We start from the raw sequence: 23946 nt of genomic DNA, 5'->3' as shown, positions 1-23946 counted from the left end.
CACATATCCGTATATCAGTAGTCCACCGCAATGGGCCAGATCCTTTCTCAACCGGAGAAAGATAAACACTCCGAGGCTAGTGCCGACAAGCACCTCGCCTACGGCCTTTCATGTATGCAAGGCTGGCGTATCAACATGGAAGATGCACATGCCACGATCTTGAATCTCGACGAAGACAACGCCGACGACCATGTGGCCTTTTTCGGTGTGTACGATGGCCATGGAGGCGAGAAGTCGGCCATCTTCACCGGCAAGCGGTTGCACGAGTTGATCAAGCTGACCGACGCTTTCAAACGTAAGGACTACGTCAATGCCTTGAAGGACGGCTTTTTGCTGTGTGACCAGGCCATTTTGCAGGACTTCGAGACGCGCAACGACGAGAGTGGATGTGCTGCCACCTCTGCGATCATCACCTCGTCCAAGATTTTCTGTGGTAATGCCGGTGACTCGCGTACCGTGATGTCCGTCAATGGTTTTGCCAAGGCTTTGTCCTTCGACCACAAGCCTTACAACGATGGCGAGAAGGCCCGTATTTGCGCTGCTGGTGGTTACGTCGATGTAGGTAGAGTAAATGGTAACTTGGCCTTGTCGCGAGGCATTGGTGATTTCTCCTTTAAGACCAACCCGGAGCTCCCTGCCGAGGAACAAATCGTCACTTGCTACCCAGATGTCATTTCGCACGACATTAATTTCGCCAAGGACGAGTTTGTGATCTTGGCCTGTGACGGTATCTGGGACTGTTTGTCCTCGCAGACATGTGTCGAGTGTGTCAGAAGAGGTGTTTACGAAAAGAAGCCATTCACTCAAATCTGTGAGGAAATCATGGAGTTGTGTTGTGCCCCTACCTCCGACGGTTCCGGTATCGGCTGTGACAACATGTCGATCTTGATTGTCGCTTTGTTGGACTACACCAAGAATGAGACTTTGGACCAATGGTACGAGAAGATCCATAGCAGAGTTGAATTGTACAACGACAAGATCGAGCAACACAAAGCCACTGTTGGAAACTCCGACGATATTGAAGCCCCAGTTTCCATCGAATACGCCCCCATCTCCCCTGACTACAACGACTTGTACAAAGACATCTTTGGTGAGCACTACAACATCAACCTGCAAGGCAGCGGTAGCGACAATCGCTCCAACGGCCACGGCAACTACCTGATGTTTGGCAATGCCTCTTTGAGCAATCGTGAGTCCATTGAAGAGGACCGTAACGAAGATTTCGACCAGGGCGAGGAGGAGGAGACTCCCTTCAGCAACGGCGCTATCTCCTTGCAAAAGTTGTTGTCCAGCAACGTCATCACAAACGAAAACGGTGTTATTTACTTAGACACTTCCTCTGCTCAATCATTGTTGGCCTCTTTTGGTATGCCAACAGGAGGAAAAGACAGTCAGGAGGAGGGAGAAGAGGACGAGGACGATGAAGATGACGCCGAAGAGGAAGAGTCTGCCAACGGCTCGAAGATTGAGGCTGTTGAAGACGAAGCATCTTCCTAAGTCACCCAGCCCCTGTCCACTTGTTAAACACTTTTCCTTCAATGCCCACAACAAGTTCTTCTCCACTCTTCTGATAACTGTACTTTTAATGATGATCATGCCTTTACTTCTTGGTAACTTTGTGATACACAAACAGGCTGCACCTGATAGTATGATGCAGACCTTCCTAGGTTGATTAATAAACATCTTCAATGTAGCGAAATCTTCGTTGCCAATTCATTGGTTCGGCTCTAACGAGCAACAAATTTAATTAATATTTCATTAATACATATCTATGCATCTATGTTTTTTCCTCCATCTATCAGCCTCGCTGCATCTGAAAACTCAAAATGGACTGTCCTGTACACAAGCCCTGGACCGCGTTGTAACTAGATCTCACCAAAAGAATAACAGTCCTCACAATCGGTGATCTCTTCCACTATACGAGAATCACAGAGTGTTTGTTTCGTACATCCAATCATATTCCCCTGTTCCCGTTTGTGCAGGTCACTGGCGGTACCAACTTCAAGTCGAATCACTAAGATAAATAGAACACATTATATATAGTCAAAACATACAATACTCCGGTTTGGGAAAGACGCTTCCGTTCTAAACATAATCCTTCGAAATCGTGATTGCATTTCAATTGGAATTTTCTGCGAACCTGAGTTCGTTCTGAGTCTCTATCTCAAAACACATCAGCAACAATTATAATCAACACTTACTGCTCACGGAATGGCCAATGGGCACTTAATAAATGGCAGCGAGTCAATACTGCGACATCGACGGCAGGAATCTCGAACAAGGCTGCGGTCAAGCCTGGAACCCAAACTAGAGGATGCCATATCCCCAGCTGATTCTCTGCAAATTAGTTTAGAAGCTAGCAGTGGGTCCCAAAAGTCTCGAAAGAAGGTGCTGAACCATATTCGTACGGGCAGACCCCGCTTGTACTGTTCTAAGACAATACGCCATGACGAGCTGCAGTTCACTGTTCAGATCAAATTCAATGTGCGCAACCGCCTTGTTAAGAGATTGTTAGGCTATGACTACAGCATGCATCAAAGGTCGCCCTCCATAGAAGTTGAGGAGATTGACGACACAAAACGTAGCCGGCGGGCCCGTGCTAGCACAAATACTCCGGGCTCTGTTGTATCTTCAGATGTGTCCCGATCATCGAGCCGAAGCGGTTCGAAAAAGCGAGAGCGTAGTACTCTGCGGATATCCAAGGTCTTTAGACCAGATTTACGCAACACTGAACTCGACGTAGAATTGAGCGGGCCCAGTTTCGATCAAAAACCTCCGAGTTCCGAGCCACCACTACCATACTATGGAGTGCTTCCCTTCCCAGATTGTATCATAAATGATACTGACCCGACTGCTATAGATAGACAGATATTCAATGGGTTCATGACTTTGGGCTCTAAAAGACAGCGTGAGTCGCAAGAAAGAGATATCTCGTCCAAAGAAATGGAAAGGTCAGCGTCGGCAACTCCGATCCCGCAAAATGCATCTCTGTACTTCAAGCGCTCAAAAATTGAGCACATTTGTTTCCGCGATCACTTGCTTGATACTTGGTATTCATCACCATACCCGGAGGAATTCTCGAAGAATAAAATTTTGTACATGTGCGAGTTTTGTTTGAAGTATATGAGTTCTCCGAAATCTTTTGAGCGTCACCAAATGAAAGTATGCGGCGCAGCTAATAATCACCCACCTGGAGTGGAAATATATCGAGACGCAAATGCAAAATTGGCGTTCTGGGAAGTCGATGGACGCAAAAACATCGAGTATTGTCAGAATCTATGCCTTCTAGCAAAATTGTTTCTCAATTCCAAAACTTTATACTATGATGTGGAGCCGTTTGTATTCTATGTCTTGACAGAGATAGATGAGCAGGACTCGTCTATTTATCATTTCGTGGGTTATTTTTCCAAGGAGAAGCTCAATAACTCTGACTACAACGTATCTTGTATCCTTACCCTTCCGCTATATCAACGAAAAGGTTACGGTCATTTGATGATTGACTTCAGCTACTTGTTGTCTAGGAAAGAGTTTAAATATGGCACTCCAGAAAAACCGCTTAGTGACTTAGGTTTGGTCAGCTATCGAAATTATTGGAGAATAGCAATCGCGCATGCTCTCCAAAAACTTTCTGAGGATATTATGACCAATGCAAACTCTCAATACTACATTTCGCTTGAAATCGTATCTAAGATGACCGGTATCAAACCTTCGGATGTCGTTGTGGGATTAGAACAATTAGAAGCTCTCATTCGAAACAAGCAAACCTATGAATATGCAATCGTTATTGATAAAAAGAAAGTGAACGAGATCGTTGACTCGTGGAACTCTCGAGGATATTATGCATTAAAGCCTGAGCTTTGCATATGGAAGCCCTTAATTTACGGACCCTCTGGTGGCATCAACTCGGTTCCGAACATAGCGCCATCACAAAATAATCAATTGGCATTTCCTATAAGCAATACCATCTCGATGATTTCGGACTTTCTTCAGGATGACATCAACAATCCATACACTTACGATGAAGAGGCTGTCAAGGAGATACAGAATCTCGAGGAACATTCAAAGAGTTCTGGAGTAGCACCTAAAAAGTTTGTCCCGCAAGATTATGTTGTCTGTCATCCAGATCACGCCAACGGAAAACCCATTAAAATCATCAAGCAAACAGAGGAAATTAGGATTGCGGAGCTGGATGCTGAGCTTGAAAGTGAAGCATCGGGAGAAAACCTCAATTTCGACGAAGATTTCGAAGCAGATGAGGTTCCCTCTGATGATGAGGACGATGTTGGCAATTACGACGAAGACGACGAAGCTGGAGACAACGATGATGGCGAAGCTGAAGTTGTTGAAGATGAAGATGAGGACAGCGATGATGCAGAAGACGCAGAAGACGATAGAGATGAGAAGGATAACAAGGCAAGAATTAGTTCAGGCTCCCGAACAAGAGGAGATAGAGAAGAGGAAGAGGAAGAAGAAGAGGAAAACGATAGTGGTGCTGGAACTGAAGATGAGCTGACATTAGCTGGCTCAGATAAAGAGTCTTCAAGCGAGAAGGAACTAGAATCTGATCATGAAAATTATGGGAACACAAAAATGGACTCTTCTTCGCCTAGAAAAAATGAAAATGAATCAAGAAACTCTAGTGAGTACGGTGACCTGGATGAGGGTAGCAGCGATGAGGATGAGGATGTTGATCCGAATGAGCGTGACAACAGTCCGGTTCTCAAGAGGAATAGTCGAGACTCTATTCTAAGAAAGTCCAGTCGGACCAAGGCTACGAGCCTGCCTCCATACCAACGGTCTCTCAGATCGAACGATTCTTCAAAAAGTGAAACCAGTAAACTGCTCCTCCGGAGATCATCCCGGAGAAGCTAGTAGCAGAAGCAGCATTTAATTCTCTATGTATTATAATTTAAATAATTGGCACGAGTTGTTGTAGATTGTGTCGATGAAGTTTTGAATCTCAGCGTCTTTCTCAATGCCATGGAGGTGAGCCATCACTGAAGCGACACTTCCAACAAACACGGGCTCGTTTCTAGATTTAATGACTGGGGTTGCAAACTCACCGATATCGGTACGGGCAGAGTCGAGACTTTCCAATTTCTGTTGAGCAGCAGTTCTATGTTTGGTCCAATTCTCCTTCTTGATGGATGGAAATGGGACAATATCGTCTAATTTTATTGCGTTTTTCTGGTTTTGTTGCTTTTTCTTCGGAGCGGTAACTTCTTCATTGGGTTGAGAGTCCGCAGAGTTCACTTCTGGGTAGTAGATGCTTGGGTATGGAGATATCATGGGATAACTAGCATGACTTTTACGGATCTCGCACCAGGGAGCATCTGTCTCTATTAGAAGACGATCGATCGGAATGAGTTTGGCAACATCGAGGTTTTCTTGTGTTTTGAGTGAGCATCCGTTCACGCCAACATAAAATCCCAACTTGAGGATCTGTTCAAGTTCTTCCTTGGACCCCGTGAACGAATGCACTACGCCGCTTCCTGGAGCAATTGAACCCTTTTCGAGGTATGGTTTGATGATTTCAACGAAATCGTCGCAAGCCGCCCGCATATGTAAAAACAACGGCAATTTCAAGTCTGCCAACGAAGCATGTACATCCAACTGTCTCTCGAACATTTCTCTCTGTTGCTCCACCGACAGATAATGCAAGCGGTCGTAGTCAAGGCCAATTTCACCGAATGCGCCAATGTAGCCCTTGGCATGGCCGTCTAGAGCGATTTCCTTGAGTTTGGCGAGCTTTTCATCTGCTTCAGGTAGAGGCTCCTTATTCTCAAGACCGCCGTAGAATTCCAGCGCCACAGAGCATGGATGTACACCCACTGTCGACGCAAAAGAGCCCTTGTGCTCGCTCACTAGCAGGAAATGGTCTAAAGACTCTTCGATGTTGGAAGCTGTGATGAGCATCTTGTCGACGCCGAAAAGTTTGGCCCTAGCAATGACATCGGCCAAGTCCGAAGGATGCTTCGGTACTTCAGAGCCGTGGTAGCGGCCTTGAAACATCAGATCGGAGAAATTGACGCCGATGTCGAAGTAGCGTGGTTTCCACATGGTCAATCGACGAGTAGATATGCGAACGAGCTGAAGAATACGAATTTTGGTGATAACGAGTGGAGTCAGTTAGACCTAGAGTATTGAATTTCACCTTTTGAAAATAGCGAGGCCGGTAATGTTGCAAGAGCACCTCTCTGGTGATGATCCTTCTGTATGGTAATAGTAAGAGGTGAAATATGGATGGGAGCTATGGTCAATCCCAAAAGTGGCTATTTGAGGATGAAGAATTTTCAGTGCACTGGAGTTTAAATTGTTTTCGAAAAGAAAAAGTGATCATTAGTCAATTCTAAGTGGATTCTCTAGGCCATGCTGGATTACTTACTCTTCGGCTCGTATAAGAACGTAGTAAGAAACCATAGGAACCCAGATAGTGAGCGGAGATGAAATTAAATTGAGAATGAGATTTATTTAGTAAACGATTACATTTGCGAGAATGTCATTTTTGTTCAAAACCTGCTGCTCTTTCTAGACCCATTATCAGGTTCAACTGTTGTGTATCAGTGAAAAACTGCAATTGATATACGAATTCAGAGCAGAAATTCAAAGAACGCCGATTTTCGCGTCAAATTTCCAATTCCAATAATTCGTCAATTTCCATTCTCTCTTCTGGCCCATTCTACTACCATCACCCGCTCTCCACAATTGAGAACATAAGTATCCATACCTTATCTTAGCTCAGGATGGCAGACCTCGAGAATATACTCAAGAACCAAGAAAGCGATCTTGCACGAGACCAAGAAATCGCCCGCGTTCTCGAATGCTGTCCCCGGGACTACTTTGCTATTCTACAAATCAATCCTTTGGTAGGACTAGAAGACCTTGCCCAAAAGCTAAGGAAAGCATATAGGCGCAAGTCTCTACTCATACATCCAGATAAAACACAAAACGAGAATGCTCCGCGTGCGTTTGCGTTACTAAAAAAGGCCGAGCATGTACTTGCTATTGATGAAACACAAGATCATGAAAACGAAGATCTTCAGGCAGAAGCTCTCGAGAAAAAATCGCTAATTGATATCTACAAGCACGTTGACGAACGTCTACAACTATCCCTTCAAGAAGATTTCGACCATAAAGATAATAAGAAACTACGAGAAGAGGTCCAACAGCTCTTGGAGTCTCATTCGAAAAACCAGGAAATAGAGCGCAGCTTCGCTCAGCGACAAGATCTCCAGCGGCAGGAAGCTATCAAGACGGCAGCCAAGGAGCGCGAACTCAAGAAATCCTGGGAACAACGTTGGGAACAAGATCGAGGAGATCGTGTGAAGCTGTGGCGAGCATTCACTTCTAAAGTTGAGAAACCCAAGAAGAAAAAGAAGAAGGTTCTAGCTTGATAATGGTACGACAAGGTCAGGTTTACTACAATGCAGAAGATTAAATGAACTGTGTATTTACATCTCTACAACGTGATTTATAGAATAGTTCTTTTTATTTCCTTATGTTTGGGAAACGTATCTCTAACTGGCTAGTCATTCAGTCGTGTTTATGCAAAATGGCCGATTACTTAGACTCAGCAGCCAACTTTTCAGCCTTGGCGACAACATCCTCGATACCACCAACCATGTAGAAAGCGTTCTCTGGCAAGTGGTCGTACTTACCCTCCAAGACATCCTTGAAAGACTTGACGGTCTCCTCCAATCTAACCAATCTACCTTGGATACCAGTGAAAACCTCGGCGACAGCGAATGGCTGGGACAAGAATCTTTGGATCTTTCTGGCTCTCTCGACGGTCAACTTGTCTTGCTCGGACAACTCATCCATACCCAAAATGGCAATGATATCTTGCAAGGACTTGTAAGATTGCAAAGTCTCCTGGACACCGGTGGCAACCTCGTAGTGCTCCTTACCAACGATAGAAGCGTCCAACAATCTAGACTTAGAGTCCAATGGGTCGACAGCTGGGTAGATACCCAACTCAGAGATACCTCTGGACAACACAGTGGTAGCATCCAAGTGAGCGAAGGTGGTGGCTGGGGCAGGGTCAGTCAAGTCATCGGCTGGCACGTAGACGGCTTGGACAGAGGTGACGGAACCCTTCTTGGTGGTGGTAATTCTCTCTTGCAAGGCACCCATATCGGTGGCCAAGGTTGGCTGGTAACCGACAGCGGATGGAATACGACCCAACAAAGCAGAGACCTCAGAACCGGCTTGGGTGAATCTGAAAATGTTGTCAACGAACAACAAGACATCTTGACCCTCCTCATCTCTGAAGTACTCGGCAATAGTCAAACCGGTCAAAGCAACTCTAGCTCTGGCTCCGGGTGGCTCGTTCATTTGACCGAAGACAAGAGCGACCTTGGAGTCACCCTCGAAGTTGATGACACCGGTCTCTTGCATCTCACGGTACAAATCGTTACCCTCTCTGGTTCTCTCACCGACACCGGTGAAGACAGAGAAACCACCATGGGCCTTGGCAATGTTGTTAATCAACTCTTGGATGAAAACGGTCTTACCGACACCGGCACCACCGAACAAACCAATCTTACCACCTCTGGCGTATGGGGCCAACAAGTCGACGACCTTGATACCAGTCTCCAAAACCTCAGCGGAAGTGGATTGCTCGACGAACGAAGGAGGCTCAGTGTGGATTGGGTTTCTCTTCTTGGAGTTGATAGGACCTCTCTCATCGATTGGCTCACCAACAACGTTGATAATACGACCCAAGGTCTCACGGCCGACTGGCACGGAGATAGGAGAACCGGTGTCAGTGACAGCGGCACCTCTGACCAAACCCTCGGTACCGTCCATAGCAATGGTTCTGACGGTGTTCTCACCCAAGTGTTGGGCGACCTCCAAAACCAAAGGTTGGTCACCGTTCTTCAAGGTCAAAGCGTTGTAAATAGCAGGCAAGTTACCCTCCTCGAATTGGACATCGACAACAGCACCAATGACAGCTCTGATTGTTAGTATATAGTTTGAGAAAAAGCGGGAGGCAGGCGACGAAGAAGAAAAAAAAGGGAATTGAGAGGTCTCGTTCTTTGGAGGAGGGTCGAAATTGAGTGGAAATGGGAATTCGGAGGCTGTTTGGTTCGGGTGTGCAACATGTGTTGGCGGAAATTGGACGTCGATAAATTTTCACCACCGTCTGCAGGCGGAAGCGTTGGGCCCACCGGACGAATGCAATCAGCACCGGCGATTCGAAAGAAAAGAGACTCTACAGAACCTGACCGGAACACGTTCCAAGGCCATTGGCGCAGCGATACTCAACTTCCACTATAGTATCACCGATGCCTCAGGGTCGGACTCACTATAGATACGTGTATGTGTGAACGGACGTCCACCAACGAAACCCCACAAACAAATGAACAGACCAATGAATAAACGAGAGTGTAACCACTCCAAAGCAGCCAGTGCCGAATTGTGCCGTCGCCACCCACTAAAGCGCACGCAAATACGAGACCAAGCTCGGATCAAAGTAATGGTACATACCTAACCTTACCAGTGGTAGGGCCAGCAGTGGCCAAGCCTCTGTTGAAGACAAAGTTGCGCTTGGCCGCGGTGAAGGCGCTGCGGGAAGCAGTGTTAAACAATCTAGGAAGAACCATCGAAGCTACGGCGGAGTTCTCGCGATTAGTTGATGGGAAAGTAAAAGAGGGCCTGGGCAGTATTATAAGGTTTTCAGTGTGCGGGCCGGGTCGCGGGACAGGCACTGGAGGTGATTGGCCAGTTGGCGCGCACGGTGCAGCATTGGCAGGCGGATTCTATTGGGTGGAGGGGGGTTACCCGGCGGCGCTGGGGGACGTTCTGGCGGTGGAAGTTCGGTTGGTGGTGGAAATTGGTATGGTTGTGGGATCGGAGCTTTTGCGAAATTGGTTTGTGGAATTGTGGTTTTTTGGTTTCTAAGTTCTTTGGTTTTTTGTTTATGTGGTAGTGTAGGGTTTTAGTTTTAGAAGAAGTGTAGGTTTCATTTTCTGTTTTTGTATATGAGTGATTTTTTGTTGTTGAAGTTTATTGGAATATGTTTTGTGGTTTTGCTTTGTGCGCTTTGGGTTGGTTCTATGGGCCAATGGTTCTGGGGACTGTGTTCCATAAATCCGGCCGGTACAACGAGTAATCGTATAGACTCTATGACGGAAATGAAAAATAAACGAAGTTGGAGTTGTTTTTTTTTTAATTTGGTCAATTTTTGGTTTCGCGAATTTCTTCCGTATCAATTGTCTAAATGCTTGTATGTTCCGATTGTTGTAATGTTTCTCTGTGCCGCTAGTTGCAGTGGTTCTCTTATCCGATTTAATGTGCGTGCATTTTTCGTCAATTTTATACGTACGGATGTAGAGCTCAGGCAATGGTTCAAAATTATTGAACATTTCATTGCCGACTTTTACTCAATTTTTGCTACGCTTCTTTGATCCAGCCACGTACAGTTGTAGCCAAAGTAAGACGAAAAACCAAAAGTCGTAAGTTGTCGATTTGGTCAATCCAGAACTAAGTTCTTCACCGATATTTGTAATTGGATTGGTTCGGATTTTATACCGTCGAACTTGACCAGAGATGTTGAAGCAGGTGATTGGGGGTATTTCATTAGTTGTAGAACAATGAATGGTTATAATTTGGATTCTGATAAAATGTGACTGTATTTTTCGTTAGTAAAAATAATTTGTTCCATTCTTTTTAAAAAATTCTAATTCGTTTTAGCTCAAGTGTCTAGTTGTGACACAGGTTTCACAATTTTGTACGTCTTGTCTGATAAATACCAAAAATCGAATGTTTCAAAAAATACACTTTACCATTACAACAACATCTAAAACATCAAACAATCAACTCTAGATATCCATCTCATCTTTCATTGACTAATCCCAATATCTTAATAAAATTGACTCTTTCACTTTTAACCGCCCAACCAAAATTACACACCCAATTACAACTACCAAAATTCTAAATCTCATGTTCGAACCAATTCCTCCATCTTGGCCTTAGCTTTGCTCAAAATGACATCCATATCTGAAAGCTCCTGCTCGTAGATAAGCTCAGACTCCCGAGGCACTCTCTCGCCATTCTCACCACATTCCTTGATGGTGCACTGTAAACAAAGCCGCACAATATCAAATTGGTTTAGTTCGTTGTAAAGCGAACTACAGCGAGTCTTTGGCGTTGCTGCTGCCGCCGCCGTTGGTGGCGGCGATGGCGTGTGTTCTTTAAGTTGGCGCCTTGTTGGAACAGCATCTTTCGTCAGCGAGCTGCGAAGAGATCTTTGGCGTTTTTTGGCTTTACTCAAATCTAACGTTTCAGTCCTCAGTTTTCTTTTGGCACTGTGTATGAGCTCATCAAACATCTCGCTCTCTGGCTTCACCTCGGCGGCATAATCCAGTTCTGCGAGCCCACTGATCTGGCGGAGTTTCTCTCCACTTTCAGTTTTTGCCAAGGTAACAGCCACATCTGGCCTTAAGTCTCGTTGATCAGATACATACGGAGAGGCTTCGGGAGTAAGAAGCGACAGTGACTTCTTGGGCCTTCCTCTATGCCATTTTCCAAACCTGTGAAGTCGATTATTTATGTTGCAAAATTGGTACGACAAGTATGTGCGGCAAATGTCACATAATTTATCATCATTATCGTTAGCCACAGCTTTCATTCCCTGAGGCTTTGGCTGTTGGACTGTGTCATTCTCCAAAGATTGAAACACCGGAAATTCTTCTTGTTTAGGTGTAATAGGCTCAACCGGCAAAGCGCCTTTGTGTACCTCAACGAATCGCTCGTTATTGAGCTGTTCTAGTAGTTTCATTTGACGTTTCGAGAACGCTTCGAAAGATTTAATGCAATTGTGCACCACCTCCATGCGGTTTTTCCAAACACTTGTATCATCACTCACGAAGGCCCGTAGCATATTTTCCACCAATGTGTAATGATCAAACACACTTTCCTTTTTTATAGCTCGATAGTCCTCTATAGCTTGCTCACCAGTAGGAAGCCACGAGTCCATCGAAAAGTTGACGGCCTCGTTAAAATTGAAGCCGCAGTTGAAGCCAGCATGGTATACTCTCGGGAAGGTCACGACAAACTCATTGGGACCTTGGCGTGTGTACACAGCCGGAATCCCGATTTTCACAAGCTCAGAAGGTGACACGAGAGTCACCAACTGATGCAATAAATCTGGCTGTCTCTGGAACAAGTCTGGAGCTAAAGACCTCATGTGTTGTTCGAACTTATCAGCATAGGCTCTAGGAATACCATACCAATTCTTAATATTGCCGAAATGACAGTAGTTAGCCGAAAGAGTGTAGTGATCTTCGACATGCCAACAGAAAGTAGAGAGTAGAGATCCCACATACAACCAGGGAACAGTCATGCCCGATATTTTTGTTTTGATATGATTGAGGAGAGACCCTTTCGCAAATGGCAAGCGAGTCAAGTTCCATGGATGACGAGCATAATTCTCAACCTCGTAGTTTCTTTGTGTTGGTGGGAATTCGTTAGTGGGAAAGCCACTTATCTCTCCCACCGTTTGATTGTGGATATCAGCGCCATACTTGACTTTGATATTGGAGTCCATTTCCTCAACAAGGCCCCAGAAGATTTTTTCAATGCTATCAATGCTCAAAGCAGATTGACCATCTCCATACTTACTGTAAAAAGCTCTTTCAAACTGCTGACAGTCCTCGACGAACTCTTGCAAACTGAACCGTAGTTCTGGGTTTTCCTCGAATCCATATTCACCGGAGCCAATCAAGCATTTGTCACAGAACCAGTCTCCAGGGGGCACAGTTTCTAGCGCGGGAACTAGACACTTCATGTGGTAGGCATCGTCACAATTGTCACACATAAGCATTGTTGTGGGGGAGCTATTTTTCAGACAGACAACACAGGAGTCTGGGTCATCTGTGAGGACGCTAGGAAAGTCGAAATTGTCTCCGTTGCTGGCCAAGAATTGGGCATAGGGCCATATCTTATCCCTGAAAGCATTGAGCAAACTTTTCGAGGTCGAATCCACGCCCATTCTGGCATTTAACTTCAAGGCATCTTTCAAGGTGAAGTCTGAAATATCGGTCACATCAGGGAACAATTCTCTGAAGCCCAAGTAGAGATCATAGATATGAACCGGCCGCAGAAAGCCCAGAAGCCACGGCTTGCGGGGCCGAGAGCCAGCCATCAGATAAAAGCGGTTCATATTTTCAACAAAGAATTTCCTGCTCCTGTTGCGGAGGCCCAAATCGGCCAACTTCTGTGTTCGGGTGTGGAAGCGAAAGCTCAGCGCCAACGAAAAGGGAGGTTTCCACCCCGCAGGCGGCACGATTTTCACCAACCCAAACTCTTCGCCCAACGCTCGGATATCCGGACGAGAAAGATATTCAACCGGACTCTCAAACTCGCCATCCGAGGGATGTAGAGTGGGACATTCCCTCAAAAGGGACTTGTCAAAGGGCATTATCGGCTGGAGTAGTTAATGCGGCAGAGGTATAATTAGAAGAGTTGTGCTCAAAACGAAAAGAGGATTCTGATTTATATTCTCTTTGTAATTTTAAAAAAGATCTCAATGAAAAAAAGCAAGATGATCGTCTTCGGCTCAAGTCCGGCCAAGGGTGCGGGACAGAACAGTATAGTATAGAGAAGTCTGGGGTGATGTAGGGTCTTGTCTACAGGAAATGTTTCAGGAAGATAAGAGGATTTTGAGGAGGGGCGGGTTTTCAAATAAAGATGAGTTTTGGAGAAGTTTGGTATTATTGGTGTGTTTTTGCCGGATGTTTGATCTTTGGCGCAATCTTGGGCGATGCGGTCCGAGATGAAACAAGGGGTTCAACAAGGAGAATTGGCTGCAAATGGGGTGTGCAGGACAGATACTAGAAGGGCTGTTGCCAAAAAGAAAAAAAAAGAAAATGGAAGAAAGACGGCAAGATTTAGAAAATCTGTTATGTGTCAATATTGACAAAGATTTCTTTTGTTGTGCAAATACGATGAGACGGAGGTGAGATTATTGTGGTGATGATCGCCAGTCATTTGAAGAGAAAGATGAACAGGAGGAACTTGGTTTCTGAAACAATCATCAAAATAGCGAAAAGTGAGAATATTTTAAGACATTATTGCGTGCGTTAATTTGTTATTGTAAAATTTCAACGGAATGAACCGAAATGTGGTGAGCAAGAATTGAATTTAAGAAGAAATTCTACCAGACAAATAATCCATCAACAAAGATAATCGATGACTCAAAATGTTCAAGAATGAAAACAAAAGATTCTATCCTCGGCACAACGAAAATTCATCTCTGTAGACACATTTGGGTCTCTAGTCTCCACAATCAAAAAACCTCAATCAACCACACTCTTGTTGCCACCAAAATCGGCCACCAAGTTTCATCTCTTCTCGAAATACCTTTCAATCCAAAATTCTATCTTCAACATTCACTCATTACTCATAGTTCAAACCGCAGTTCTATTTATACCCCGTATCAGTACCCCCACTATCTTTATCATACATATCTACCACACACAACCAATGTCTTTCAACGAACCATTCAAAGACGACTTGGAGCACGATGCAGGCCTCCAGGACCAATACAGCGACTTCCCAAACTTCGAAAAACTCTCTAGAAAGATCGAGGCCAGCTTGAGTACGGTGAATGGCCTTCTTTCAAGCGAGATCAGACCTTCTCTACAGAAACACGAAAAGCTCGATAAGACTACTCCAACATACTCGGAGAATGCACAAAAGATTGCGGACTCGCTCCGAGGAACAGTGACCAAATGTGTGGATACATTTAAGCAGATCAACGCTGCCACTTCAGATTTGAATGAGTACCTTCGGCAATGTGAATCGGAGCATGCGGACCCCGATGCTTTGGCTTACTTGCGGCAAAAAGAGTCCATTCTCATAAGCTCCACCAAGAACGCCTTGCATCTGTTCCAGAGGCAACAACGGAAAGTGGTGACGCTTGAGAAGTCGTTGATTGCAGCACTGGCAGCAGCCATTGATGAAGGAGTAGCTCCACTTGCACATTCGCAAGCACAAGGTCAACAGCAACAGCCCGGGGATGCACAGATACAGATCACGTACGAGCCCATAAACGCAGAAGAGCTCGAGCAGCAGCTGCTCCTAATACAAGAGCGCGAACGGGAAATCCACCGAATCGCACAAGACACACAAGAAATCAATGACATATATCTGAACCTCCAGGACATTGTCCAAGAACAGCAATTCCAAATAGACACGATCGAGGACAATATTCTCAGCTACCATGGCGACGTTCAAGGAGCCGCCGGCGAGCTACGCCGTGCAGAGCGGTACCAGCGCCGGTCCGGCGGGCGCATGCTCTGCTGTTTGTTTATTCTCTTGGGGGTTTTCGGGTCTGTGATCCTAGTCATGGTGGTCTTTTAATATTATATACGAAACGTTTCTACACCTGTATCATCAGCGGTAACCTATAAACGCCACAAGTTTACATGCCCATCATCTCCACATGTAGACAAGATCTCTTCACCCGATGCCAATTTGCACCATGCAACACAGTTGATCTCATGAACACCGTGCGCGCCCTGGAAGGTAGACTCAACCTGCCAACCATCAGCGCTTTCCTTATAGACGGCGATCTGGCCATCAGCGCCAACGCTTGCAATGCGTCCACTAGTATTAGACCACGACACAGAATAGACAGCGAACTTGTGCACTGGCGGAAGAGTCAGGTCCAGCACCCACTCCATATCGGCGCTGCCGTGTTTGATGGAGCTGGGTAGAGTATTGCCAGATTTGCTCACCTCAACTGCAGAAGTGCTTGACCAAACACGAACAGTCGAGTCATCGGATGCAGACACAAGTCTGGTGCGACCATCAACAGCAGATGCTGCTCTTGGATGTTCAAACGCAGAACACCACACCGTTCCCTGGTGGCCATTGAGAATAGCTACGCACGACCAATCGTCGTCATCATCGTCCTGATTATAAAGCCGTATGGTATCGTCATATGACGAGCTTGCCAACAAGTTGTGCAGAGGATGGAATACTATGTGCTTTATATCCTGGTCATGGTCGCTCAACACGGAAACACACTCGAACTCCTCCAAAGTTTCCGGATCCGTTTCCCAGATCCACACCGTCTTGTCGCGCGAGCACGACGCAAGGTACCGCCCAGACCAATTCCAAGCCACCGCCTTGACCTCGTTCTCATGTCCCTCAATCAATGCCATCAAGTTCCATTCGTTGCTCGGACTCGTTAGAAGCTCAACCTCCTTGTTGACAACTGCGCCTTCCTCGTCCTCGTATGTTCCCTCCTCAATCATATCCATCTCTTCAGGCTCCTCAATACCCCAGATGGAAATGGTGGCATCGAATGATCCACTGGCCAAAGCTGGGAGGTCAATGAAATCGCTTTCCAGCGAGAGAAGTTGCGGCTTGAAGCTGACCGCACGCACAGACCGTTTGTGGGTGTCTGCAAGGGTGGCAACCTGCGGAAAGTTCTGGGATTCGGAGAGTTTGTAGATTCGGCTTGTTTTGTCGCTGGAGGCCGAGGCCAAGAGGGGTAACGTTTGGTGCGGCGCGACGCTCCAGGCCTTGTCTGTGTGTGCGTGGATCGATTTTATGAGCTCGATCATGGTTGGTTGTGGGAAAGAGTGGTTGGTGGTAGATGGTGGATCTGATGGATGCAGTGAGGTATATAAAGTTGCAGCCAGAGGTTTACGCAAGAAAAAGTGAGGAGAGATAGAGTGTGGAATGACTTTCATTAACACATTTTTTAGAATAGTTTCAAATGAATGAGAGAATTGTCTTTAATTACAAGTTGATGGTTCTTTCTGTTTTGTCTATTGATTGTGTGTGAACATGACTATATCTACTCAATTCGAATTCCCATAGACAAAGTCGTTCTGGAAAATCGCACCCACCCATATTCTTTAATATTCCTCAGAAATGATTCCGAGCTTTTGACCAAAATGCGTTAGGATTCTCTGCGAGTCCCGATGCTCCGCACAGTCCACTATAATCTCCTTAAGCAAAGCATGCTTGTTGACACCACAAATTTGTGCATCTTTGGCTGCCTCAACGTCATCTCCGAGAAGATCTTGACACAACTCAAACAATTTGCCCTTGAGCCCTAGTTCACTCAAGCGCTTGGCGTAGACGATGATGAAGTCCTTGAAATCGGCCCTCTCCCCTAGTAACTCACAACACAAGATCCGGTTTTCCATATGAGAAAGGGAAATGATGTTTTCAAGGTTCTCGAAACCCTCCTTCAAAATCATATTCTTGGAGATCTTGCTGAAGAATTTGCCTCTACCGATTCGGCTTTTGCGCACAATCTCTTCATTGGTTTTATGCTCCAACAATCCGATGATTGACGATTCTTTTGCTTCCTCTCCGTCTCCCACACCGCCTTGCTTTGAAGAGACCTTGTCGTCAGTGATCGAATCCCAGTAGTGAGATCCGAAAGCCCACCAGGTTTCAGAGACAGTCTGCCAAACAGCAAGATCGACGTTATACAAATAACCAGACCCATTGGTAAGTGTAACTAAAGGAACACCACGGGTGGTGATAGAACACATGCTTATGCTGTCTGCTCGACTGAGTCCATCCTCTTGATATTTGCTGTTAAGGTCTAGAAGTGTAGCAACTGACAGTGGATTGTGTAAGTGTAACTTCTTCTCCTCCATATTCCATACGTACATCTCACCAATCGAAGACACAGCTAGTAAGTACTTGCCATGACTCTCGAAAAATGAAAGTGGAGCTCCAATTACGATGGGCGGGAGAAGGCGTTTGCCTGAAAGATGCGAGTAGATGTATATCTGCCCATCATAAGTGCAAACAGCCCAGAAAGAGTCTCCTTCTACTGCCAACTGAATGTATTTGGGGATAAAATCCGTCCAGATTTGGACTTCGTTCTTGAATTGAGTCACACGAGAAGGAGTGTTCTCATTACCTTCGCCGTTACGGATATCTAGGAAAGTCAGATCAGAGAGGCGAGAGTTCAAGCGAAAAGTAGACCTGACTCTGGGCACGGAAAGTCGCAATTTGGCGAACGTGGTGTTTGGATTGGGCACCACAGATCCTATGAATCTCACGGGTTCCAAAACTCTCTTGGCCTTCTTTGCTGCTCCATTTGTCTCCTGTGACTTAAGTCTTTTGGTGTCCTTTTGAAATCCTTCAGAAACCAGATATGATGGCTTGTCGAACTCCATCACCCCTCTAGTAGTGCTATCGATCTCATTTTTTTTTGGAAGTTCTAAAGGAGGAATATCTTTAGCTGTTGAGCCGGAGCCATTACCATTTGAAATAAGAATTGGTTGGATACGTTTCTTGCCATCCTTTGTGGTGACTTTCTGAGTTTCGAGTGTAATTTTCTTTTGTACCTTTGGCTCAGCTTTGATCTTCGGGGGTTTTGCAGAGGCCTCAGGCCCAGTGGATGTTCTATCGTTCATCGCGGTCTGAAGCACATCTGTGGTATCTATCTCCAAAGGTTCGGACGGGAGAACAGTCGGCGTAAAGTCTCCAACAATAATTGTCAGGGCGTCTGAGCTAGGGCTGCTATCTTGTGGAGCCTTTTGTTCAGCATCAATGTCCATCTTATCACCATCAGAAATCCTTTTTTGAGAGAAGGCTTGCAGAAGATTAGTGGCATGCTTCTGCTCAACAATATCAGAGGGCGCCTGTTTCGACGCTTTCGTTTTACTGGTGGAATCCTCAGACTTCACCGTGAAAGATTTGATTGTATGGCGCTGCGATGCCCTGAGTTTGTCCAAGAATTCCTCAGAAGCGTAGTAGCCAAGCTCACCCTCAGCAAAAGTAGCTACTATCACATGTCCATCACCAGAAACTAAATAAATGCTGCTTGTTGCCAAATTCCAGGCAACGTCTGTAATAGGCTTTGACGTAATATCTTTAATCACTACCACAGGCGATTCCTTCGAGGTATTCCATACCACGAACGAATTATCGGACCCAGCCGACGCAATAATATGGTAAACGTTCAAGTTAGCATGTTCATCGATTTCTACTCCGTTCTCGCTACTTTTAATCTCAGCTTCTGGGTTCTTCTGGCGAGAGTCGAAGATGCGAGGAGCAAATTTTACCAAGTCACAGTCCATGCCATGACCTACAAGATTCACACGGTTTTCCCATCCTTGTGACCGCGACAATAAAGAGATGAGAGAAGTTTGTTGCTTGGCAGCATTTGGAACGGCGAAGAACTCCCCATCACACGACCACGACAATCTGCGGCATCCATGTACCACAAAATCGGTGGCAGCATTGCTCACAAGCTTGGAGATTTTCGATGCCACTTTGAACTGATAATTACCATTGTTGTCAAACTGGTATTGATACACGGTCACAAAGGTGTCATCGCCAAGAGTGGCCAACAAGTTACTAGTAGGATCAAATGCTATACCACGTTGCACGGTCGTCTTTTCCTTGGGCGTGGCAATATTTACAAGAAGCTGGTGCGTGTGTCTTTCGATATCATATAGATGGACACGTCCGTCGATGGTTGACCACGCAAAGAGACGTCCATCCCGCGACCACGAAGCATCAATCACAAAACACTCGTGTTGCTCGACTGCACCCGGCCATGGAAAAATCTCTCGACTAGATAGGTCTCTGACATTCAGAATCACTACCTTTCCCTTCGTGTCCGCAGAAATTACAAGGTGGTCCATTGTAGGACACCATCGGAGCACAGAAATGGGAGCCAGGTGGACCGGAAGCAGGCTCTGAGGCTGAATCTCCGCGAGCACTTCCGCAGTAGCTGAGTCTATGTTGTTGAATTTCTCAAGATCCCAAAACAGCACATTGTTGTCGGCACCTCCCGTGGCCATCCATGTGTGCGATGCGTTTATATCTATCGAGCTGATTTCTCCATCATGGAAATGTTTTGGAAGCACCAGAATCCTCATTTTTGGGACTGAGGTTGTGTTAAAGTTTAGGTCTACAGAGAAGGCTTCTAGCTCCGGTTAAGTGTTTGAAAAGAATTGAGAACAACAAAGTTTGGGGTGGGAACTCAGCGCAATGATTGGTGGTAATTTGGATTTAATTCGCCTTGAGCTTGGTGTGTTTGTCGATGCTACTTCGAATGTAGGTGATATTTACATTTGGAGACCAGCTAGTGCGGAGGCTAATAAATCGAGCAAAATGTGCGGAACATGAGAATGTTTCGTAGATCAGATAGATAAATTTTCACTGAGTTTAAGTTAAACGATGTTTAATTCTTTTGAGATTGTTTCATTTGCACAATATACTTGCATACATGTTGGTGGTATTGGTATTGGCTACCAGAAATGTCGACAAATGCATGTCTCACATCCGGTCAATGGGTTCATCTACGACATCGATGAGTCTATCGTTCTTGTGATCTGGGTCTTTCAAGAACGCAGGCACCCAAGTCCACTCCTCTGGCTGTAAGATTCCGTTGAAGCAGAGCGTTCCAAACACCAAAACAGCAAAGCCTACAAATTGTAGGAACTTGAAGGATTCCCATCCAAGCACCATGGCAATAATCCACACCAACAATGTTCTACAGTTGTCGATGGTGGAGCGCGCAGTGGCAGAGAGTTCGTTGGTCAACGAGAGTCCACAGTAGTTGAACATGGAGATACAGACCATGATAAGCGCCGATGTGACTAGCACTGTGTTCAGCAGAAAAGTTTCCCGCAAAGATTGGCCCAAATTGAAGGGCGAGTCCTTGAAGCTGGCAGGACTTTGTGTTGCTTGGAAGACATAATTGAGTATAACCAAGGATACTACCAAGATAACTGCGCCGAAGAAGCCTTCAGTGTACACCAACTTCAAGGGCGTGAGGGACGAGCGGCTCAAAATTCTCTCTTCTACAACAAATTGCACAGCCTGAAGAGCTACAGCACATAAAACAAGTGTGATACCGAATGCTACAGCGCGAGGGTCCTCATTTTTAGGCCCACTGCTCTTACCGGATCCACTGTAGCCGACAATGGCAACACCTAGAGACACAAACACAAGAGCAAGCCACTCAAGGCGACGAATCCGACGCTGGAGAAACAATACCGAGAGAATGGCCACAAACAACACCACTGCACCTCTAGTCATCTGGTAAATCGACACAGGCGTGTACACCAACCCCACATTCATGAGCGTGGTGGCCAAAAGATCACAAATGGAAGGAATTGCAAGGTACAAGTTGGTAGCAAAGCCCACGTTTCGGTTGTTAGGATTGTCCAGCAATGAAGTGTATTCGTTTCGTTTGGACCAGGGCGCCTTGTACATGGAATAGTAGACCAAGTAGATTGCCAATTCTCCAATGAACATCTGGAGGGTCTGGATTGCAGGCTGCTCGAAGAGTTTATGTTTGGTAGGGTCCGGATTATTGCAATGGGCCACACATTGGTTATCTTGGAACTTCGTAAGAAGGGAGTTAAGACAGCCACAGACGATTGTGCCGGTAACTATCAATCCCGTATACCACATCATGATAGTTTTTAGTTGCAGGAATTCTCCGAGAGAAAAATTGAATTTGATTAAGAAAGAATCGGTGGAAAAAAGAAGGTATAATTGTGGGGGTTTCAGGTGGAGCCGTATAGGTGAGGGTACAGTGTACTATGGGGCCAGGTGCAGGCCAGATCTTATCGGTGGGACCAAACATTGGAACGAAAGGGGAACAAAATAGGGAGCAAGAAACGGGACCAGAAGTATGGAATGGTTTTTAATTTGGATGTTCTCAGATATCAAGTTTCAATTCTTTTCATGTTTGTGGTGGAAGTATATCTTTCGCCCATTTAGCGTATCTAGTATGAGAAAGAGTTCGGAGAGGCTAGAGTGGGTGTTGGACATAAATTGGTAGGCGAAATTGGTGTAAGAAAGAAGCCAATACCTGCAATATCGCTCTTTAACACAACATTCGGATTGGGTTTGTCATGAAGATTCTTGGTCTGCATTGTATGCCAATGGCTGGAGGTGCTTGAAACGAGTCCGATTGAAATCGTTCAGAGACAATCTTTGGAACTTTCTTTAACTCGGGAATCTCTTGGATTGTAGATCAATGAATTTAGGTCATTGTCTTTCAATCTTGCTGAACTCTCCTCATCGTAAGAGCATCGATTCACATTTGGTTTGGCTCACCGATGGATAGAGCTGAGGAGCTAGAGCATTCTCACTAAAGGTCAAAACCAGGACAAGCTTAGAGACGGGGATGTTGAATGATTTGCAAATCTATTACATTCACTTATCAGTTACGATAAGAATCTTGCACCAACTGCAACTAATTAGACGTTGGACTGCAGACTGGGTAGTCTGTCCAGATCAGGAAATAGCTTGAGCCGCACGATGGGCATCGTGGGTTCTGGCCCAAAGGTCATGAACTTAAGAAACGAAATACTCCAAAAAGGAATTGACAATTTTGCATTAATAGAATGGCCCTTGTGACCACACTGACTTTTTCTGGAATTTTATTTCGTCGTGGTTTGTCTGTAATATATCAATTACCATAAATTAGGAGAAGGAACTGGACACACAGAAACCAACACCCCATAGTTCGAGCTCAAAAAAGGCTCAAAAAATACTTTAAATCTCACTCAACTAGGCAACAAAATTACCAACCTCATTTCAACCCATCCAAACCTCGTAATTTCCTCTTCTTTCCCAATATCCACAGCTCATTGCAGCAGTTACCCGCACTTCCTCCGCCATACAGCGCACCTCTGTGGGTAAAATTTTTCAATCCAAGTACATTTACGTCTCATCAAACAAACATACAAAATGGCATTCAACGCACAAAGAGGCGGCAGAGGTGGTTCCCGTGGTGGTAGAGGTGGCTCCCGTGGTGGAGCTGGTGGTTCTCGTGGTGGTTTCGGCGGTGGAAGAGGTGGCGCCAGAGGTGGTTTCGGTGGAGGCAGAGGTGGTGGAAGAGGTGGTGCTAGAGGCGGCGCTAGAGGTGGTGCTAGAGGCGGTGCCAGAGGTGGCAGAGGTGGCGCCAGAGGTGGTGCCAGAGGTGGTGCCAAGGTCGTCATCGAGCCCCACAGACACGCCGGTGTCTTCATTGCCAGAGGTAAGGAGGACTTGCTTGTCACCAGAAACATCGCCCCAGGTGAGTCTGTCTACGGTGAGAAGAGAGTCACCATTGACGAGCCAGCTAAGGAGGAGGGTGCTGCTCCTACCAAGATTGAGTACCGTGTGTGGAACCCATTCAGATCCAAGTTGGCTGCCGGTATCATGGGTGGTATCGATGAGTTGGGTATCGCTCCAGGTAAGAAGGTTTTGTACTTGGGTGCTGCTTCCGGTACCTCCGTTTCCCACGTTGCCGATGTTGTTGGCCCTGAGGGATTGGTTTACGCTGTTGAGTTCTCTCACAGACCAGGTAGAGAATTGATCTCCATGGCCAAGAAGAGACCTAACGTCATTCCTATCATTGACGATGCTCGTCACCCTCAAAAGTACCGTATGTTGATCGGTATGGTCGACGCTGTCTTTGCCGATGTTGCCCAACCTGACCAGGCCCGTATTATCGCCTTGAACTCCCACTTGTTCTTGAAGGACCAAGGTACCGTTGTCATCTCCATCAAGGCCAACTGTATTGACTCCACTGTCGATGCTGAGACCGTTTTCGCCAGAGAGGTCCAGAAGTTGAGAGAGGAGCGTATCAAGCCTTTGGAGCAATTGACCTTGGAGCCTTATGAGAGAGATCACTGTATCGTCGTTGGTCGTTACATCAGAAGTGGCTTGAAGAAGTAAGCTACTCTCCTTAGCCTTTTTATAATTTCCTGTACTTTAGAGTTATTGCATAGTATTCATCGTTACCACTGGTTTGTAGGAGTCTTCAAGATATTTTGCAGAGTGAAACACAACAAGAACGAATCTTATTTCGTCCACATTGGAAATCTCATGTTTTCTATCAAATCTCTGCTGTCTTATAGTAACAGTTCAATGATCACCTGGTTCCAGTAAGAAACAGAGGGTCTATGGTCGACTGGACCAGAGGAAAGCCGTCCAACACAAGAAGCCATT

The 23946-nt window shown here is 45.7% G+C and overlaps 11 protein-coding genes across 11 annotated transcripts; 5 read left to right on the top strand and 6 right to left on the bottom strand.

Annotated features, from left to right (window-relative positions):
- Positions 1-30: 30 nt before the first annotated feature.
- On the top strand, positions 31-1497 carry PUMCH_003736 (uncharacterized protein; the record flags this gene model as incomplete). The annotated part of the gene is made up of 1 exon (XM_063022694.1): positions 31-1497. The coding sequence occupies one exon, from the start codon at positions 31-33 to the stop codon at positions 1495-1497; it is 1467 nt and encodes a 488-aa protein (XP_062878764.1).
- Positions 1498-2211: 714 nt separating this feature from the next.
- On the top strand, positions 2212-4872 carry PUMCH_003735 (uncharacterized protein; the record flags this gene model as incomplete). The annotated part of the gene is made up of 1 exon (XM_063022693.1): positions 2212-4872. One exon carries the CDS (start codon positions 2212-2214, stop codon positions 4870-4872), a length of 2661 nt encoding a protein of 886 aa, XP_062878763.1.
- Positions 4873-4902: 30 nt separating this feature from the next.
- PUMCH_003734 (uncharacterized protein) lies at positions 4903-6060 on the bottom strand (the record flags this gene model as incomplete). The annotated part of the gene is made up of 1 exon (XM_063022692.1): positions 4903-6060. The coding sequence occupies one exon, from the start codon at positions 6058-6060 to the stop codon at positions 4903-4905; it is 1158 nt and encodes a 385-aa protein (XP_062878762.1).
- A 683-nt stretch (positions 6061-6743) lies between these two features.
- On the top strand, positions 6744-7394 carry PUMCH_003733 (uncharacterized protein; the record flags this gene model as incomplete). Its single annotated transcript, XM_063022691.1, has 1 exon — positions 6744-7394. The coding sequence occupies one exon, from the start codon at positions 6744-6746 to the stop codon at positions 7392-7394; it is 651 nt and encodes a 216-aa protein (XP_062878761.1).
- A 166-nt stretch (positions 7395-7560) lies between these two features.
- PUMCH_003732 (uncharacterized protein) lies at positions 7561-8808 on the bottom strand (the record flags this gene model as incomplete). The annotated part of the gene is made up of 1 exon (XM_063022690.1): positions 7561-8808. The coding sequence occupies one exon, from the start codon at positions 8806-8808 to the stop codon at positions 7561-7563; it is 1248 nt and encodes a 415-aa protein (XP_062878760.1).
- A 2134-nt stretch (positions 8809-10942) lies between these two features.
- Positions 10943-13423, bottom strand: PUMCH_003731 (uncharacterized protein; the record flags this gene model as incomplete). The annotated part of the gene is made up of 1 exon (XM_063022689.1): positions 10943-13423. One exon carries the CDS (start codon positions 13421-13423, stop codon positions 10943-10945), a length of 2481 nt encoding a protein of 826 aa, XP_062878759.1.
- A 1064-nt stretch (positions 13424-14487) lies between these two features.
- On the top strand, positions 14488-15366 carry PUMCH_003730 (uncharacterized protein; the record flags this gene model as incomplete). The annotated part of the gene is made up of 1 exon (XM_063022688.1): positions 14488-15366. The coding sequence occupies one exon, from the start codon at positions 14488-14490 to the stop codon at positions 15364-15366; it is 879 nt and encodes a 292-aa protein (XP_062878758.1).
- Positions 15367-15410: 44 nt separating this feature from the next.
- PUMCH_003729 (uncharacterized protein) lies at positions 15411-16706 on the bottom strand (the record flags this gene model as incomplete). The annotated part of the gene is made up of 1 exon (XM_063022687.1): positions 15411-16706. The coding sequence occupies one exon, from the start codon at positions 16704-16706 to the stop codon at positions 15411-15413; it is 1296 nt and encodes a 431-aa protein (XP_062878757.1).
- Positions 16707-16874: 168 nt separating this feature from the next.
- PUMCH_003728 (uncharacterized protein) lies at positions 16875-19871 on the bottom strand (the record flags this gene model as incomplete). Its single annotated transcript, XM_063022686.1, has 1 exon — positions 16875-19871. One exon carries the CDS (start codon positions 19869-19871, stop codon positions 16875-16877), a length of 2997 nt encoding a protein of 998 aa, XP_062878756.1.
- A 400-nt stretch (positions 19872-20271) lies between these two features.
- On the bottom strand, positions 20272-21417 carry PUMCH_003727 (uncharacterized protein; the record flags this gene model as incomplete). The annotated part of the gene is made up of 1 exon (XM_063022685.1): positions 20272-21417. The coding sequence occupies one exon, from the start codon at positions 21415-21417 to the stop codon at positions 20272-20274; it is 1146 nt and encodes a 381-aa protein (XP_062878755.1).
- Positions 21418-22701: 1284 nt separating this feature from the next.
- PUMCH_003726 (uncharacterized protein) lies at positions 22702-23673 on the top strand (the record flags this gene model as incomplete). The annotated part of the gene is made up of 1 exon (XM_063022684.1): positions 22702-23673. One exon carries the CDS (start codon positions 22702-22704, stop codon positions 23671-23673), a length of 972 nt encoding a protein of 323 aa, XP_062878754.1.
- Positions 23674-23946: the final 273 nt, after the last annotated feature.

The sequence above is a fragment of the Australozyma saopauloensis genome, chromosome 4, assembly GCF_035610405.1.
Source record: "Australozyma saopauloensis chromosome 4, complete sequence".
In the NCBI taxonomy this organism is placed as follows: domain Eukaryota; kingdom Fungi; phylum Ascomycota; class Pichiomycetes; order Serinales; family Metschnikowiaceae; genus Australozyma; species Australozyma saopauloensis.
Note: the sequence above shows the minus strand (reverse complement) of the source record. Positions and strands in the feature narration are given on the sequence as shown.